The 17,625-nt window shown below is 34.5% G+C and overlaps 1 protein-coding gene across 2 annotated transcripts in view; it reads left to right on the top strand.

Moving 5' to 3' along the window:
* Positions 1-1,178: 1,178 nt before the first annotated feature.
* Positions 1,179-17,625, top strand: part of wnt3a (wingless-type MMTV integration site family, member 3A) — a 55,783-nt gene continuing 39,336 nt past the window's right edge. Inside the window, exon 1 of one of the 2 annotated variants that reach the window (XM_005163660.6) lies at positions 1,179-1,607. In XM_005163660.6, the coding sequence (XP_005163717.1) occupies positions 1,534-1,607 (74 nt within the window). In that variant the 5' untranslated portion in view covers positions 1,179-1,533. 2 annotated transcript variants of the gene reach the window in all.

Genomic DNA, 17,625 nt, shown 5'->3' with positions numbered 1-17,625 from the left:
AAAACTGTGAAGGACCTGTTCCACCACAAAGCGCATTTGATCAGGTGTGTGTGTGTGTGGAAGATCAATGAATATGAATACACAGGATGAATACACTTCCAGTCGGAAAGACAACATGTGCTTTGAAGGAATTTACTCTGAAACTTGAAGGAATGTTGCAACAGCGATTCACGCGGAATAAACATTTCCCAATTTTAAAATGCGACAATTAAAATAACTAATATATTATTTATCGTGATCCTCCTATTTAACGTATTACTAAAACACATTTTGTTTAAGTATAGCCTGCTGTAAAAAAAAAAAAACAAAAAAAAAAAACGTATTGCTTTAATTTTATAAGCTGAATCAAATTAACCTTATGAGTCCATTGAACTTACAAATTTATTATTAAATTAGAACATGTTTAACTTGGTTTAATTAACTAAAAACATATGCTGTCTTGACTAATAGATCATATAATATTTTACGGTGTAGCAATTCTTCTATTAGGCTACTAGTGGCTTATTACATGCATACTGTTTGTACAAATTAGGCACGATCTTATTCTGCATCCCTAATCATATCTAATAATTAAAAGTGCTACCTTAATTATTATAAGAAGCGAATTATAATATTTTAAAGGCATAAATGTCATAGTTAGTGGTTCATTAATAGCGGGAATTGTACCTTAAAATAAAATGTAACCAAATTATTATAAAATAATGTAAAATAATATGACTGAGGCGAACGTAGATTCGCTTCATGTAGTATAGGCATAATTAAAAATTACATTATTATTGATGCTTAAAATATTTTATATAATTTCAAAGATCAAAACAAATCCTTGTGTTTTAAAATGTTCAGTTTTATATAGATAAATACAAATACAAATATAGATTTAATGTGTTAATAATAGACATTCGGGTCTATTTAATGTATTTATTTGTCTCTTTTGTTACTAATATCGTTATTTAGTTAGTTTTTAAATTACTTGTATTATTATTAGAATAATATGAGCACGTCGATGCAAGCATTTCGAAAGGCAAGCAAAGCAATTCACACGTTTTCATTTTTGCATATGAGGGGCTTTAAACCAGGGGGTGAAATCCGGACAGGTTGTTATAGCTACCCAATCCACAGGGGTCCCCCCACCCACCCTTAGACAACCTTATATATATAACACACAAAGCCTCGCATGTCTCAATAACTATTAAAACAGTCTGAGTGTCCCGAGCATTGCGGTTCAGGCTGACTGAGTGACTGTATCGTCAAAATTCCGCCCGTGGCAAAAGCCTGTGATTGGGTCCGAACGCAAAAGCTGCTCTCAACTTTTAATATGCGCCTCATGAACGCGCACGGGAGACGGCTGTAGGATTACCGGAGAGAATATCGCTCAACATCACCTCGTGTTTTCTCATTGACAATCGCGGGCGAGTGCGTGTGTATGTGTGTGTGAATGAGTGAGTGAGTGAGTGTGTGTGTGTGTGTGTGCGCGCGCGGGTGTATGTGTGTGCGCGCGTGTGCGTGTCAGTTTAAGCCTAACTTTTTTAAAGGATGATATATCTTGGATATTTCCTGTTCCTTTTTTGTGGGCTCACGCGTGTCATGGCAAGCTACCCGATATGGTGGTAAGTTTTATGACTTCTTTAACCTCTATCTGTTGAAAACATCAAGTTTTGTTGTTTAGGAAGGGTAAAATGTCCAGCTTTCAACTTGACAATGATTCGGGGGGATTGAAAATGTGTGTGACGTAAGCTGTAAACAATACTCGAAGACGCCATCTATCTATCTATCTATCTATCTATCTATCTATCTATCTATCTATCTATCTATCTATCTATCTGTCTGTCTGTCTGTCTGTCTGTCTGTCTGTCTGTCTGTCTGTCTGTCTGTCTGTCTGTCTTTATCTATCTATCATCTATCTATCTATCTATCTATCTATCTATCTATCTATCTATCTATCTATCTATCTATCTATCTATCTATCTATCTATCTATCTATCTATGTATTTTTCTATCTATCTATCTATCTATCTATCTATCTATCTATCTATCTATCTATCTATCTATCTATCTATGTCTTTGTCTGTCTATTTATCTATCTATCTATCTATCTATCTGTCTGTCTGTCTGTCTGTCTGTCTGTCTGTCTGTCTGTCTGTCTGTCTGTCTGTCTGTCTATCTATCTATCTATGTTTTTGTCTATCATCTATCTATCTATCTATCTATCTATCTATCTATCTATCTATCTATCTATCTATCTATCTATCTATCTATCTATCTATCTATCCATCCATCCATCCATCCATCCATCCATCCATCCATCCATCCATCCATCCATCCATCCATCCATCCATCCATCCATCCATCATCTGTCTGTCTGTCTGTCTGTCTGTCTGTCTGTCTGTCTATCTATCTATCTATCTATCTATCTATCTATCTATCTATCTATCTGTCTATCTATCTATCTATCTATCTATCTGGTGGTCTGTCTGTCTGTCGTGCACCTGTTAATCGTACCGTAAAATCGACTTTGATTAGCGTACACTGTTTGTTTGTGTACAAACGCTTGTTCAATTTATCAACAATAGCTATCAAATAAATTTGTTAAAATTGTTGGTATTTAGCTATTTGATAATCAATGACTATCCTAATGTTGGAAATTGTCATATTTCCCTCAGGGGTTAAGTCTTAATGTCATGTCATGACTTAAATCTACTCCAAAAAGAGCATTTAAAACCTGACTGACTTCATGCTAACTGTATGTGATGATAATTGTAGCGACATTTCGCGCTGTATTGTTGATAAATACTGCTTAATATCGCTAATTAATATTAAATCTCATCTGAATTATTTATACTAGCGCTAAGCATGTTCATAATTCGTTTTTGAACGAATAATTATTGTGGTTTAAGTAACAAAATCTCATAAATCTATCTGATGAAGCTGTGTAGCTGTTTTAAAGAGCAACATTTTCTTAATTATATGTAGAATTGTGTTTTAAAGACAAATTTTACACAAAAAGTAGTATTATTTTATGTTTAATAAGATTAAGGATGTCTTATATAAGGCTACTGCACTGATTCCATGCAAACACACACACACACACCTCGGGATCATTGTTTCAGGGAGGAAAGACAATAAAGCAGAGTTTTCTCAGTGGTTGTAAAAGCTGTAATTGAGTAGGTCATTAGTCACAGTCCAGGCCGCTCTGTTTTAGGTAATTGTTGTCTGTCTGACCCTCTTGGGATTTTCAAAGATGTGCTTTCCTTCTCATCCACAACGCCAATTCAGGGAAACACCATCCAGAAACCTCTTTTTAGGGGAGCTAAATAAAAGTGCTCTTAATTACATTGAATACTCTTTTTTTTTTAATGTACTATGCATATATTTTACTATTCATGAAGTAAAAGGTCAGATAATAGTGCTCTTTGTAATAAATTAAAACACTTTTAAAATGATTTATCATGCCTTAAAGAAGCACACTTATGTGTTGACTAACATAATAAAGCATATTTGAAGTATGCGATTCTAATTGTAACTGCAGTACAAGTGAACATCCTAATTATAACGAATCTGTAATTACAAAAGTGGTTAAATTCATATCATTCAAGTCTCAACAGAAACAAGATAATTAGACAATTACGCATATTCAGTTTACGTTCGGCAATCGCAAACCCCATTTCAAGGAAAGTGTAAGTAGTTTAATAGTAATAATGATAGTATAAATATATATTAAGGTCCTACTTAAGTGCATTTAATGTAATAAAAAAAACATTTAACTGTAAATAATATCCAGAAACGGTGAATACACTTCAATGCATACATACAATGGCATATAGTTTACCTAAAAAGTTTACCTCTTCAATTTTTAATTTAAGGTACAGTACCAATATAGATCCTTCAGGCGCACGTGTACTTTATGAAAAGTTACCTTTATTTTTTAAGAGTGTACAGTATATTTCTGTGATAAATACTCTTATTTCAAGCATGAGAATTGTAGTTTTTTTTTTTTTTAAAGAGTAAAGGGAATTGATGTGTGTCGAATGGTTTAAACATGTCTAATAATCAATATAAAAAGCTACTGTATCTACCAATCAGTATATACAGCCACAGACAGCTGCCAAACTCTACAGAATGTTCACGTCATGTTTCCAACTTGAAAATTGGAATTTTTTTGTGTCTTGTTTGTTTGAAGGCGCAATGATTGTGCCAGTTTTATGTTGTTGTTTTTTTTTGTATTAAGCTTTTGATAGAGCTCTAAATATAATCTTTTAGCTGCTGGTTTGTGTCTATCCTGAAAAAAAAAGCAGTAAAGGGATGGTTCACCCAAAAATTTAAATTTACTCATTATTATTATTGTAAGTTCACTAGGCATGGGCCGGATTGAGATTCTGATGATATGATAACCTTGGATAAAAATTTCATGGTATTACGGTATTGCGATTACTGCTCTAAAATATATTCTATTTAAATGTCTGGGTAAAAAACAAGAATTGTTTTCCCCTTTGAACACAATATATTTTAATTTGGGAAACATTTGTGAAGTTTTTAAACTAATTTCGAGAGGAGCACGTGATATAATTGACTGCAGCTGGCCACCTATCTACACTCATTAGTTAGCCAATCAGATCTATCCTAACTCACTATAGCCCCTTTCACACATACAGACCTTTCCGGAAAATTACCGGCAATTTTCCGGAAAGCTTGTATGTGTGAACAGGTCCTTGTTGAAAATACCGGTAAATTCGTTCTGGCTATTTTCCGGAAGGCTTGTATGTGTGAACAGGTCCTTTTTGAAAATACCGGTAAATTCGTTCTGGCTATTTTCCGGAAAGCTTGTATGTGTGAACAGGTCCTTTTTGAAAATACCGGTAAATTCGTTCTGGCTATTTTCCGGAAAGCTTGTATGTGTGAACAGGTCCTTTTTGAAAATACCGGTAAATTCGTTCTGGCTATTTTCCGGAAAGAGAAGTTGTAACATTACCGGCAATTTGCCGGAATGCTGCGCTGTGTGAATGCAGAAGGAAGATTCCCGTAATAAGCGCGTGCACGTCTAGAACGTGCTGACGTGAGACGTCTGCTTTAGCCAATCACAACAGTCAGACGCATTTACGTCCGCGCGGTTTGTGAGAATAAAAGCCTTTGAATATTTTTCCAGACACATTTAGCTGCTAGAAGTTAGTCAGATCACGTTTATATGTTCTTCTTAATGCCAACTGTGCAAATAATCATCGATGAGATGCTTATGATAAGCCGTTGATTGTTTACCTTCAAGCTTTGCGTGTGCCCATGAAACAGCCTGTGAGCGCCAGCACACGCACATATTATGAACATCTCGACATGAGAAAGTGATCCTGCGAAAGTTGTTCACAATATTGATCATCCACAGAGTTTGTAATTTAGTCAAATGTTTACAAATACAAGCGCAGCCGTTTAAAGCTCATTTGTGGTGAATGATGTCAGAATTTACCGGTATTTTGGAATGGATGTGTGAACGCTCTTTTCCGGAAAATTTCCGTAACGTCCTCGCCTGTGTGAACAGCGCTTTTTTGTATATACCGGTAAAGTCGTTCCGGAAATTTTCCAGATATTTACCGGTATCACTGTGTGAAAGGGGCTCATAAGTAGCCTAGCTAGATATTACTCCCTTATCTTCGTTTTTTCGAAGAAACCCCGCATCCACCCCTTTCTCCTCCTCTTGTCCTTTACAAAAAAGGGGAGCTCTCGAGAACCACCTGATCTCGTACTCCCCTCACATGCTCTATGGACCTGGCGGGAGCCCTGGGCTCAACTATCTCCGAGCTCAGGGTTCTCTCCCGGGACAGCATGCCAAACCTGCTTACAGTTGTCAAGCAGTATCTAAGTGTGAACTCTTGAAATTATATTTTGGAGCAGTAAACATGTCAGACTAAATAATTAAAGTTAAACAATGTCTTCTGCTGTCTTCATTAGTTTCAAAAACAAAGATTTTGAATTTAAAACGGCATCTTTGGAAATCTTTTCTGCTGGAGATACTCTTGTCCTAAAAAAAAAAAACATATACTTTAGAGATACATCAGTATACAGTTTTAAAACCTTGACTTTTCCAAACCGCGCTATACCTTGAACATGGTTATCATTCCATGCTTGATGCTCACTATTTATTATTATAGCATATATTTAATGAACTATACCTTTAAACGTTGAGGTTGGCTTTCCCGTAACAGAACGGACAGACGTGAACGCACACTGACAGCGTTGGGCAATTGAGCTCTGCAGGGTGGCCTGCGGTCCTCCAGAGTTATGTGATATGATAACCTGCACACTGACTGACTCACTGCACACTTCCTGCACCACCGCCACCAATGCCTGTTTATGGGACAAATTGGCAGTATTGGGTTTCTTTCACATGGTTTGACTATGCACAGACTACCTAAACTATAACTTGGTCAAGTCAATTCGAGTCTGTTTGTATAGTGCTTTCTACAATAATTATTGGTGCATGTTATTGCATTACAATTAAATAAGTTATAAATTACAATCAAATGTAAGTTGTTATATGTAAATATAGTTAATCTGCAGTTTTTTTAGCTTAAAATTAATCGTGATTAATTGCATCCAAAATTAAGTTTGTTTTTACATAATATATGTGTGTACTATATATATATATATATATATATATATATATATATATATATATATATATATATATATATATATATATATATACAGTTGAAGTCAGAATTATTAGCCCCCTTGAATTATTAGATTGCTTACGTATTTTTTCCTCACTTTTTGTTTAACGGAAAGCAGATTTTTTTCAACACATTTTATAGAAAATAGTTTTATTAACTCATCTCTAATAACTGATTTATTTTATCTTGTCATGATGACAGTAAATAATATTTGTCTAGATATTCTTCAAGAAACTTCTATACAGCTTGAAGTGACATTTAAAGGCTTAACTAAGTTAATTTGGTGAACTAGGCAGGTTAGGGCAATTAGGCAAGTTATTGTATTTCGATGGTTTGTTCTGTAGACTATCAAGAAAAAATATAGTTTAAAGGGGCTAATAATTTTGTCTCTAAAATGGTGTTTAAAAAATTAAAAACTGCTTTTATTCTAGCTGAAATAAAACAAATCAGACTTTCTCCAGAAGAAAAAATATTATCAGACACACTGTGAAAATTTCCTTGCTCTTTTAAACATCATTTGGGAATTGTTTAAAAAAGAAGGAAAAAACTCAAAGGGGGCTAATAATTCTGACTTCAACTGTATATATATATATATATATATATATATATATATATATATATATATATATATATATATATATATATATATATATATATATATATATATATATATATATATACATATATATATATATATATATATACACATATATATATATATATATATATATATATATATATATATATATATATATATACATATATATATGCATACATGCATGCACATATTTAAGAAAATTATTATTCATACTTAGATATAAAATATATATGCATATTATAGAAATAATGTATAGCTTTTAACTTGTAAATATATACACTCACTGGCCACTTTATTAGGTACACCTTATAAGTAGTGGATTGGACCCCTTTTGCCTTCAGAGCTGCCTTAATCGTTCGTGGCATAGATTCAACAAGGTGGAAATATTCCTCAAAGATTTTGGTTCATATTGACATAAGAGCATCACACAGTTGCTGCAGATTTGTCAGCCAATCTCCCTTTCCACCACATTCCAGAGGTGCTCTATTGGATTGAGATCTGGTGACTGTGGAGGCCATTTAAGTACAGTGGACTCATTGTCATGTTCAATAAGCCAGTCTGAGATGATTTATGCTCTACGACATGGCGCGTTATCCTGCTGGAAGTAGCCATCAGAAGATGAGTACACTGTGGTCATAAAGGGATGGACATGGTCAACAGCAATGCTCAGGTAGGCTGTGGCGTTGATGCTCAGTTGGTACTAATGAGCCCAAAGTGTGCCAAGAAAATATCTCCCACACCATTACACCACCACCACCAGCCTGAACAGTTAATACAAGGCAGGATGGATCCATGCTTTCATGTTGTTGATGCCAAATTCTGACCCGACCATATGAAAGTGGCAGCAGAAATCGACTCATCAGAGCAGGCAACGTTTCTCCAATCTTCTATTGTCCAGTTTTGGTGCGCCTGTGTGAATTGTAGCCTCAGTTTCCTGTTCTTAGCTGACAGGAGTGACACTCAGTGTGGTCTTCTGCTGCTGTAGCCCATCTGCCTCAAGGTTGGACGTGTTGTGTGTTCAGAGATGCTCTTCTGCAGACCTTGATTGTAACGAGTGCTTATTTGAGTTTCTTTTGCCTTTCTATCAGCTGGAACCAGTCTGGCCATTCTCCTCTGGCATCAACAAGGCATTTGCACCCACAGAACTGCCACTCTCTGGATATTTTCTCTCTTTCAGACCATTCTCTGTAAACCCTAGAGCTAGGTGTGCGTGAAAACCCCAGTAGATCTGCAGGTTCTGAAATACTCAGACTGGCACCAACAACCATGCCACGTTCAAAGTCACTTATATCCTCTTTCTTCCCCATTCTGATGCTCAGTTTGAACTGCAGCCGATCGTCTTGACCATGTCTACATGCCTATATGCATTGAGTTGCTGCCATGTGATTGGCTGATTAGAAATTCGCGAGCAGTTGGACAGTGTACCTAATAAAGTGGCCAGTGAGTGTACATGCTGTGCAAATATTAATCGTGATTAATCACATCAAAAATAAAAACTTGTTTAGACATAATATATATGTGTGTGCTGTGTATATTTATTGTGTATATAGATAAATACACTTTCATCTACTCTGAACGTACAATAATGCATTTCATATATCATACCTTTTATGCAGCTTAGGTCAATATAACTGTATACCGTGATAAAAGCTTGCAACACGAAAATCTGATCACGGCAGAAGCCTAATTATTATGATGATGTGGGTCGGGTATAGTGAGCACGATCATGGTTTCCTCCAAGGTGGTGTTGCCTGACTGCACCCTAAACACCCCCCTCCACCCTGCGCTCCACCTTAAAAGATAAATACCTGGAGGTGAAAGCTTGCCGCACATTCCTTCTCCCAAACACTTCTCTCTTGATGTCAAAGTCGGCTCTGTGGCCCCGGGGCCTACAAGTAAAGTGGTAATTCAGAGGTGCGCTTGCTTGGGCTTGCTGAAATATGCATTAAAACCGAGACTGGATACACTTCAGATGAAAAGTGAGCAAATAAATCTAAGACTCCAGAGCAAAGGGAATGTTCATTTCTGGCCTTTTGTCTTTTAATTACCTGGATTTAGGAGATTTGGGGGGAGGTAAAGTTGGTGCTGTTCTGCCAGGATGGAGGGTGGATGATTGTTGGTCATCATAATGTTTGGGAAATCGTAAAAACAAAAAGATTTTCAAACAATTTTATTTGATTTATCAAAGTCACACAAGTGGCAATTTCACGTCTGTCACATCCATAACAGCGATGTCACATACACAACAAAGCTTTTTATTCATAAATGCAAATATTTTAAACAAAATAAAATGATTCGTTTTTGTTTTATAGAGAGCCAACTCTTATTCTTTTCATTAGTATTATCTCTTTTGAAATGCGCAGTTTAATTCACAGAATTTCTGCAATCTATACTTAAACTCGCATGCTTTTTTTGGTCACATCCACAACACATGTTTATTTAGGATTTAAGAGATTTGTGTGGAGGTAAAGATGGTGCTGTTCTGCCAGGACGAAGAGTGGATGATGGTTGGTAATTTGGGAAATCGCATAAAAAATACATTTTGAAAGTGTTACAATTAACTGATGAGCAATTCCATGCAAATGTAAATCTTAATACTAATTTTCACCAAAATAGTGAATCCATTTCTAAGTTGTGTGTGTTGACTGTATAGTAAAAATACTGAAAAATGTCTCCGTCAACGTTTTCAAACTATTTTATTTGTATTACCAGTCACAAAAGTGGCAAGTTCACATCAGTCACATGCGTAACTGAGAGATGTCACATACAAAACAAAGCTTTTTCCTTATAATTGCAAAAATGTTAAACAAATAATAATTAATTTTTGTTTTATAGAGAGCCAACTCTTATTCTATTGATTAGTATTATGTCTTTTGAAATGCGCAGTTTAATTCACAGAATTTCTGCAATCTATACTTAAACTCTCATACTTTTTTTTGGTCACATCCACAACACGTTTATTTTGGATTTAGGAGATTTGTGGGGAGGTTAAGATGGTGCTGTTCTGCCAGGATGAAGGGTGAAGTTGGTAATTTGGGAAATCGCATAAAAAAATACATTTTGAAAGTGTTACAATTAACTGATGAGCAATTCCATGCAAATGTAAATCTTAATACTAATTTTCACCAAAATAGTGAAACCATTTTCTAAGTTGTGTGTGTTGCCAGTATAGTAAAAATACTGAAAAATGTCTCTGTCAACGTTTTTAAACAATTTTATTTGTATAACCAGTCACAAAAGTGGCAAGTTCACATCAGTCACATGCATAACTTAGAGATGTCACATACAAAACAAAGCTTTCTCCTTATAATTGAAAAATTGTTAAACAAAATAAAATAAATCATTTTTGTTTTATAGAGAGCCAACTCTTATTCTTTTCATTAGTATTATCTCTTTTGAAATGCGCAGTTTAATTCACAGAATTTCTGCAATCTATACTTAAACTCGCATGCTTTTTTTGGTCACATCCACAACACATGTTTATTTTGGATTTAGGAGATTTGTGGGGAGGTAAAGATGGTGCTGTTCTGCCAGGATGAAGGGTGGGTGATAGTTGGTAATTTTGGAAATCGCATAAAAAATACATTTTGAAAGTGTTACAATTAACTGATGAGCAATTCCATGCAAATGTAAATTTTTATACTAATTTTCACCTAAATAGTCAAACCGTTTTCTAACTTGTGTGTGTTGCCTGTATAGTAAAAATACTGAAAAATGTCTCCGTCAACGTTTTCAAACTATTTTATTTGGATTACCAAAGTCACAAAAGTGGCAAGTTCACATCAGTCGCATGCGTAACTGAGAGATGTCACATACAAAACAAAGCTTTTTCCTTATAATTGCAAAAATGTTAAACAAAAAATATATATGAATCATTTTTGTTTTATAGAGAGCCAACTCTTATTCTTTTGATTAGTATTATCTCTTTTGAAATGCGCAGTTTAATTCACAGAATTTCTGCAATGTATACTTAAACTCACATACTTTTTTTGGTCGCGTCCACAACACATTATTTAGGATTTAAGAGATTTGTGGGGAGGTAAAGATGGTGCAGTTCTGCCAGGACGAAGGGTGGATGATAGTTGCTCACTGTTACATTTGGGAAATCGTATAAAAAATACATTTTGAAAGTGTTACAGTAACTGATGAGCAATTCCATGCAAATGTAAATCGTAATCCTAATTTTCACCAAAATAGTGAATCCATTTCTAAGTTGTGTGTGTTGACAGTGTAGTAAAAATACTGAACAACGTCTTAGTCAACGTTTTCAAACTATTTTATTTAATTTACCAAAGTCACAAAAGTGGCAAGTTTACATTAGTCACATGCGTAACTGAGAGATGTCACATACAAAACAAAGCTTTTTCCTTATAATTTCAAAATTGTTAAACAAAATAAACTTGTATCCTACTTGTATCCTATAAATTAGCATTATCTCTTTGATTTGTGCAGTTTAATTCACAGAATTTATACTTATACTCGTATACTTTTTTGGTCACATGCATAACGCATGTTTATTTGGAATTTAAGAGAATTAGGAGAGGAAAATATGGTGCTGTTCTGCCAGGATGCAGGGTAGATGATGGTTAGTCATTGTTACATTTGAGAAATCATTAAAAAAAGGAAGTGTTACAGTAAACCAATGAGCAAGTTTATGCAGATTTAAATGTTGGCATGAAGCAAAAATATTTTTCATCATAAAAGCGAATCTCTTTGTTACGTTGTATGTGCTGAAATTACTATAAAAATACAAAAAGATGTCGCAGATAACGTTTTCAAACTATTTGATTCGATTTACCAAAGTCACACAAGCAATTTCACATCTATCACATGCGTAACAGAGAAATGTCACATACACAACAACGCTAATTTAAACAATATAAAATTAATCTTTTCTGTTCTGTAGAGAGACAACCTTTATCCTTTTAATCAGGATTGTTTCTTTTGAGTTGTGCAGTTTAATTCACAGAATTTCTACAAAGTAAACTCTAATAATTTTTTGGTCACATACATAACGCATGTTCATTTTAGATTTAAGAAATTGGAAGGGGAGATAAAGATGATGCTGTTCTGACAGGATGGAGAATGGTCGTCGTTAAGTTTAGGAAATTTTAAAACATTTAAGTGTTACAGTTACCTCCTGAGCAATATCATACAAATGTTAACATTGGTATAAAAAAGAAATATTTTCAGGAAAAAAAAGCAACTTTTTTTAATAGTTGTGTGTTGGCAGTATTGTAAAAAATAGGGGAAAGTGTCTCAATCAATGTTTGTAAACATTCATTCATTCATTTTCGTTTCGGCTTAGTCCCTTTGTTATTCAGGGGTCGCCACAGCGGAATGAACCGCCAACTTATCCAGCAATTTTTTACGCAGCGGATGCCCTTCCAGCCGCAACCCATCTCTGGGAAACATCCACACATACACACACAAACACTACAGACAATTTAGCCTACCCAATTCACCTGTACCGCATGTCTTTGGACTGTGGGGGAAACCGGAGTACCCGGAGGAAACCCACGCGAACGCAGGGAAAACATGCAAACTCCACACAGAAACGCCAACTGAGCCGAGGATCAAACCAGCAACCCAGCGACCTTTTTGCTGTGAGGCGAACGTGCTACCCGCTGTGCCATTATTTTGATTTACCAAAGTCACACAAGTGTCAATTTTCTTGCTGTCACATGCATAACAGAGATATGTAACGTAAAGAACTTAATAAATTAAATATTTTCTGTTCTATAAAGAGCTAACTCTTACTCTTGTTTGGATTAGTATTATCACTTTTGAGTTGTGCATTTTAATTTACAGAATTTCTATAAAGCATACTTAAACTCGCATACGGTCACATACATAACGCATGTTTATTTCTCTCAATTACAATATAAAACACGATTAATAGATTGATTTGATCTTAATGCATTAGTAACTAATGAGATTTTGTCATAAGGTGTTTCCTATTATACTTCATCATCATTTTACAATTTAATTTGTTTAAAACATTTGTTTACTCTGAACACAAACAATAAAACACTAATTTTATTTGCTTTTATTTTTTACTTTCTTTTTGCAGCTCAGGTCAATATTACCATTTAGTTTTATTAGTATTAGTATTATTTCATTTAGGTTGTGCAGTTTAATTTACAGTATAAAAAAAGATGTTGGTCACATACATAACATATTTTTATTTCTTTCATTTAAACATAAAACACGTTTTTCTAGATTCATATTTTTCTGATCGTCTAACACTGTGCTTAGTTGTTTTGTAAAATATAAAAATATGTTGAATATTGCTAACATATTCAATCTGTAAATTTCTGTTTCAAGATTTTATAACGCTGGAACTGCTATAAATGCAAATTAACATGACGTCATTGCATTCGGTTGTATCCACAGAGCCAATCTCCTTGCATTAAAGCAGTGGCAGTGGGATCAGAAAACATAATCCGCACTCTGGCCTGAGTTGTGTGTTCTTACGAAATGATGATCTCAGTATCGTGATGTACAGTGGCAGACACACACACACACACACACACACACACACAAGACAGCTGAGCATGAGGACATGTCATTGAAACACCTGTTGGGCTCACTCAGCGCTGGTGACGTCTCAAATTCATCAGCTTCTGGCAAAGCACAATACCAAAGTATGAGGTGGTGATTCTAGCCGTCAGCGATGCCTATTAATTATCACTTTAGTCTTGACTGCCGTGTACCTGAGGGCTGTCCACGCTTGACGGAATCTTCACCCACAAACCGTTTGGCAGCCAAAAAAGGAGGGAAAAAAAGAAAAGTGAAACAGATAGCTCTAGTTGTAAATCTGATGGGATGAGACTTGATTTATCCGCATAATGCATTCAAAATCTACAGTTCTGCACACATAGTCCATTTGAGTAACTTGATTATTATTATTTTTTTATTATTATTATTATTATTATTATATTATATGCATTTAATTGTATTTGAATGTATCATTGTTACTAGTATTTACCTGATTAGATTGAATGATTGATTGATTAATTTCTTAAGTTTACATTTTATAGTTATTCTTAATGCTCAAAAACCTCCCAAATTTATGAAACCTATACAGTTCATTCTTTCTAAAAAAAATAAATAAATAAAAGCTGAATAAGTACTACTAGACCTATTGTTTTAGTTGAATCAAATAAACTTTTCTGATAATCTCAACTTACATCAATCAAACTGACTAAAAATATTAAGTTAAACTTTATATAAGTTGTTTCTATGGTTACTTATTAATTAGCTGATTATGTTCACCTGTGTCTGGTTTGTATTCTCATAAAAGGGCGTTTCTATGGTTACTGACTTGTTAGTTATGTTCACCTGTGTTTGGTTTGTATTTTGATTTAAGGGCATTTCTATGGTTACTCTCTTGTTAGCTGATTATGTTCACCTGTGTCTCGTTTGAATTCTAATACAAAGGCATTTCTAAGGCTGCGTCCGAAACCGCCTACTACTCAGTAGGTTCTGCATTTGAATTTAAACGTACTACTCTATTTCCTTAGAAAAGTACGTTCTATACAGTATGAATGTGAAAAGTATGAATGGAATCCGCCATTTTGTCATGGTTACGTGATCTACCTGCAACAGTTGTGTCGCTTTACTTCCATTCATGAATTCGCTCACGGGGCATCATGGGATAGCGCAGCATGCATGGGATGCGCACTCTGGATCCTCATTTTAAAGGTGTTTCTATAGTGCTCCATTGGTTATCTGATTATGTTCACCTGTGTCTAGTTTGGATTCTCATTTTAAGAGTGTTTCTATGGTTCCTCATTGGTTTGCTGATTATGTTCACCTGTGTCTGATTTGGATTCTCACATAAGGGCGTTTCTATGGTTACTCATTGGTTATCTGATTATGGTCACCTGTGTCTGGTTTGGGCATTAATATAAGGGTGTTTCTATGGTTCCGCATTAGTTAACTGATTGTGTTCACCTGTGTCTCATTTGGATTCTCATATAAAGGCGTTTCTATGGTAACTCATTGGTTATCTGATTGTGGTCACCTGTGTCTGCTTTGGGCATTAATATAAGGGTGTTTCTATGGTTCCTCATTAGTTAACTGATTGTGTTCACCTGTGTCTGGTTTGTACACTAATATAAGGGCGTTTCTATAGTAACTCATTGGTTATCTGATTATGGTCACCTGTGTCTGGTTTGGACACTAATATAAGGGCGTTTCTATGGTTACTCATTGGTTAGCTGATTATGTTCACCTGTGTCTGGTTTGGACACTAATATAAGGGCGTTTCTATGGTTACTCATTGGTTAGCTGATTATGTTCACCTGTGTCTGGTTTGGACACTAATATAGGGGTGTTTCTATGGTTCCTCATTAGTTGACTGATTATGGTCACCTGTGTCTAGTCTGGATTCTCATTTTAAGAGTGTTTCTATGGTTCCTAATTGGTTAGCTGATTATGTTCACCTGTGTCTGATTTGGATTCTCATATAAGGGTGTTTCTATGGTTACTGAATTGTTAGCTGATTATGTTCACCTGTGTCTGTTTTTGACACTAATATAAGGACGTTTCTATGGTTCCTCATAAGTTAACTGATTATGTTCACCTGTGTCTGGTTTGGATTTTCATATAAGGGCTTTTCTATGGCTCCTCATTGGTTAACCGATTATGTTCACCTGTGTCTGGTTTGGGATTTTCATTTAAGACCACATATAGAAAACAACTTTTCCAACTAGTGAGCATAGTGCCTCTTTACAAAGTAACATTGCCACATAATACAGCGTTTTTAGTTTTTATTTGTGGATCTGTGTGAACTGGGATCGTTTTGACATCATTGTTGTCTGTATTTAAAACTTGACAAAAATACAATAGAAAAACTTTTCAGTTTTAGTACGTTGTCATTATGTAAACATACCCTAAATCCCCAGTTTAGTTCTTCACCTTGTCCTGTAATGTCTTTACATGTGTGAAGCTGTTATGTTGGTTCTGTCTTCTGGATTACCTTCTTTGTTTCTGTTTTTGTAAATAAAGACAATCTGCTGCATTTCAGATCTTCTGCTTCTTGCCTGAACGTGTAAATTACACTGTAAGGCCTGTTTTAGTGAAACAATTAAAGGGATCGTTCACCTGGAAAATCAAAATGTACTCACCATTTACTCACCCTCGGGTGGTTCCAATTCACGACATTATTTTTATTTCTGTTGGACTCAAAAGAAGATCCTTTGAAGAAAGTTGGAAACTAATCGGTAGCAATTGATTGTTTATCAACATTCTTCAACATATTTTCATTTAAGTTCAACAGAAGGTAGAAACCCATACAGGTTTTGAAAAAGGTAAAAGGTAATCACATTTTAATATTTCACCCTCATCACCAGTTTTTTTTATGTAAATTTGACTTGCTTCTTAAGGGACAGTTAAACCAAAAAAAAATTCTGTCGTGATTGGTTTACCCTATATTTATTTATTTACTCATTTATTTATGATTCTATTGAACACAAAAGGAGATATTTTGAGGAATGTTGTAAAGCTGTAACCATTGACTTCCTTAGTATTTGTTTTTCCAAATGTAAACATTCTGTCGTGATTTGTTCACTCAATATTTATTTATTTATTTATTTATTTATTTATTTATTTATTTATTTATTCATGATTCTATTGAACACAAAAGAAGATATTTTGAAGAATGTTATAAACCTACAACCATTGACTTTCTTAGTATTTGTCCCCCCACCCCCCCACCCCCCAACCCCCCACCCCAAAAAAAATTCTGTGGTGATTTGCTCACCCTCTGTTTATTTATAATTCTATTGAACACAAAAAAAGAAGATATTTTGAGGAATGTTGTAAACCTGTAACCATTGACTTCCTTAGTATTTGCTTTTCCAAATGTAAACGTTCTGTCGTGATTTGTTCACCCAATATTTATTTATTTATTTATTTATGATTCTATTGAACATAAAAGAAGATACTTTGAGGAATGTTTTGAACCTGCAACCATTTACTTTCTTAGTATTTGTTTTCCAAAAATAAAAATTCTGTTGTGATTTGTTCACTCTTTATTTATTTATTTATGATTCTATTGAACACAACAGAAGATATTTTGAGGAATGTTGTAAACCTGTAACCATTGACTTCCTTAGTATTTGTTTTTCCAAATGTAAACATTCTGCCGTGATTTGTTCACCCAATATTTATTTATTTATTTATTCATGATTCTATTGAACACAAAAGAAGATACTTTGAGGAATGTTGTGAACCTGCAAATATTTACTTTCTTATTATTTGTTTTCCAAAAATACAAATTCTGTTGTGATTTGTTCACCCTTTATTTATTTATTTATTTATTTATTTATTCATGATTCTATTGAACACAAAAGAAGATATTTT

This window comes from Danio rerio, chromosome 2, assembly GCF_049306965.1.
Source record: "Danio rerio strain Tuebingen ecotype United States chromosome 2, GRCz12tu, whole genome shotgun sequence".
NCBI classification, from domain to species: Eukaryota; Metazoa; Chordata; class Actinopteri; order Cypriniformes; family Danionidae; genus Danio; species Danio rerio.
The sequence above is the reverse complement of the archived record's forward strand: the minus strand, read 5'-3'. Positions and strand labels throughout refer to the sequence as shown.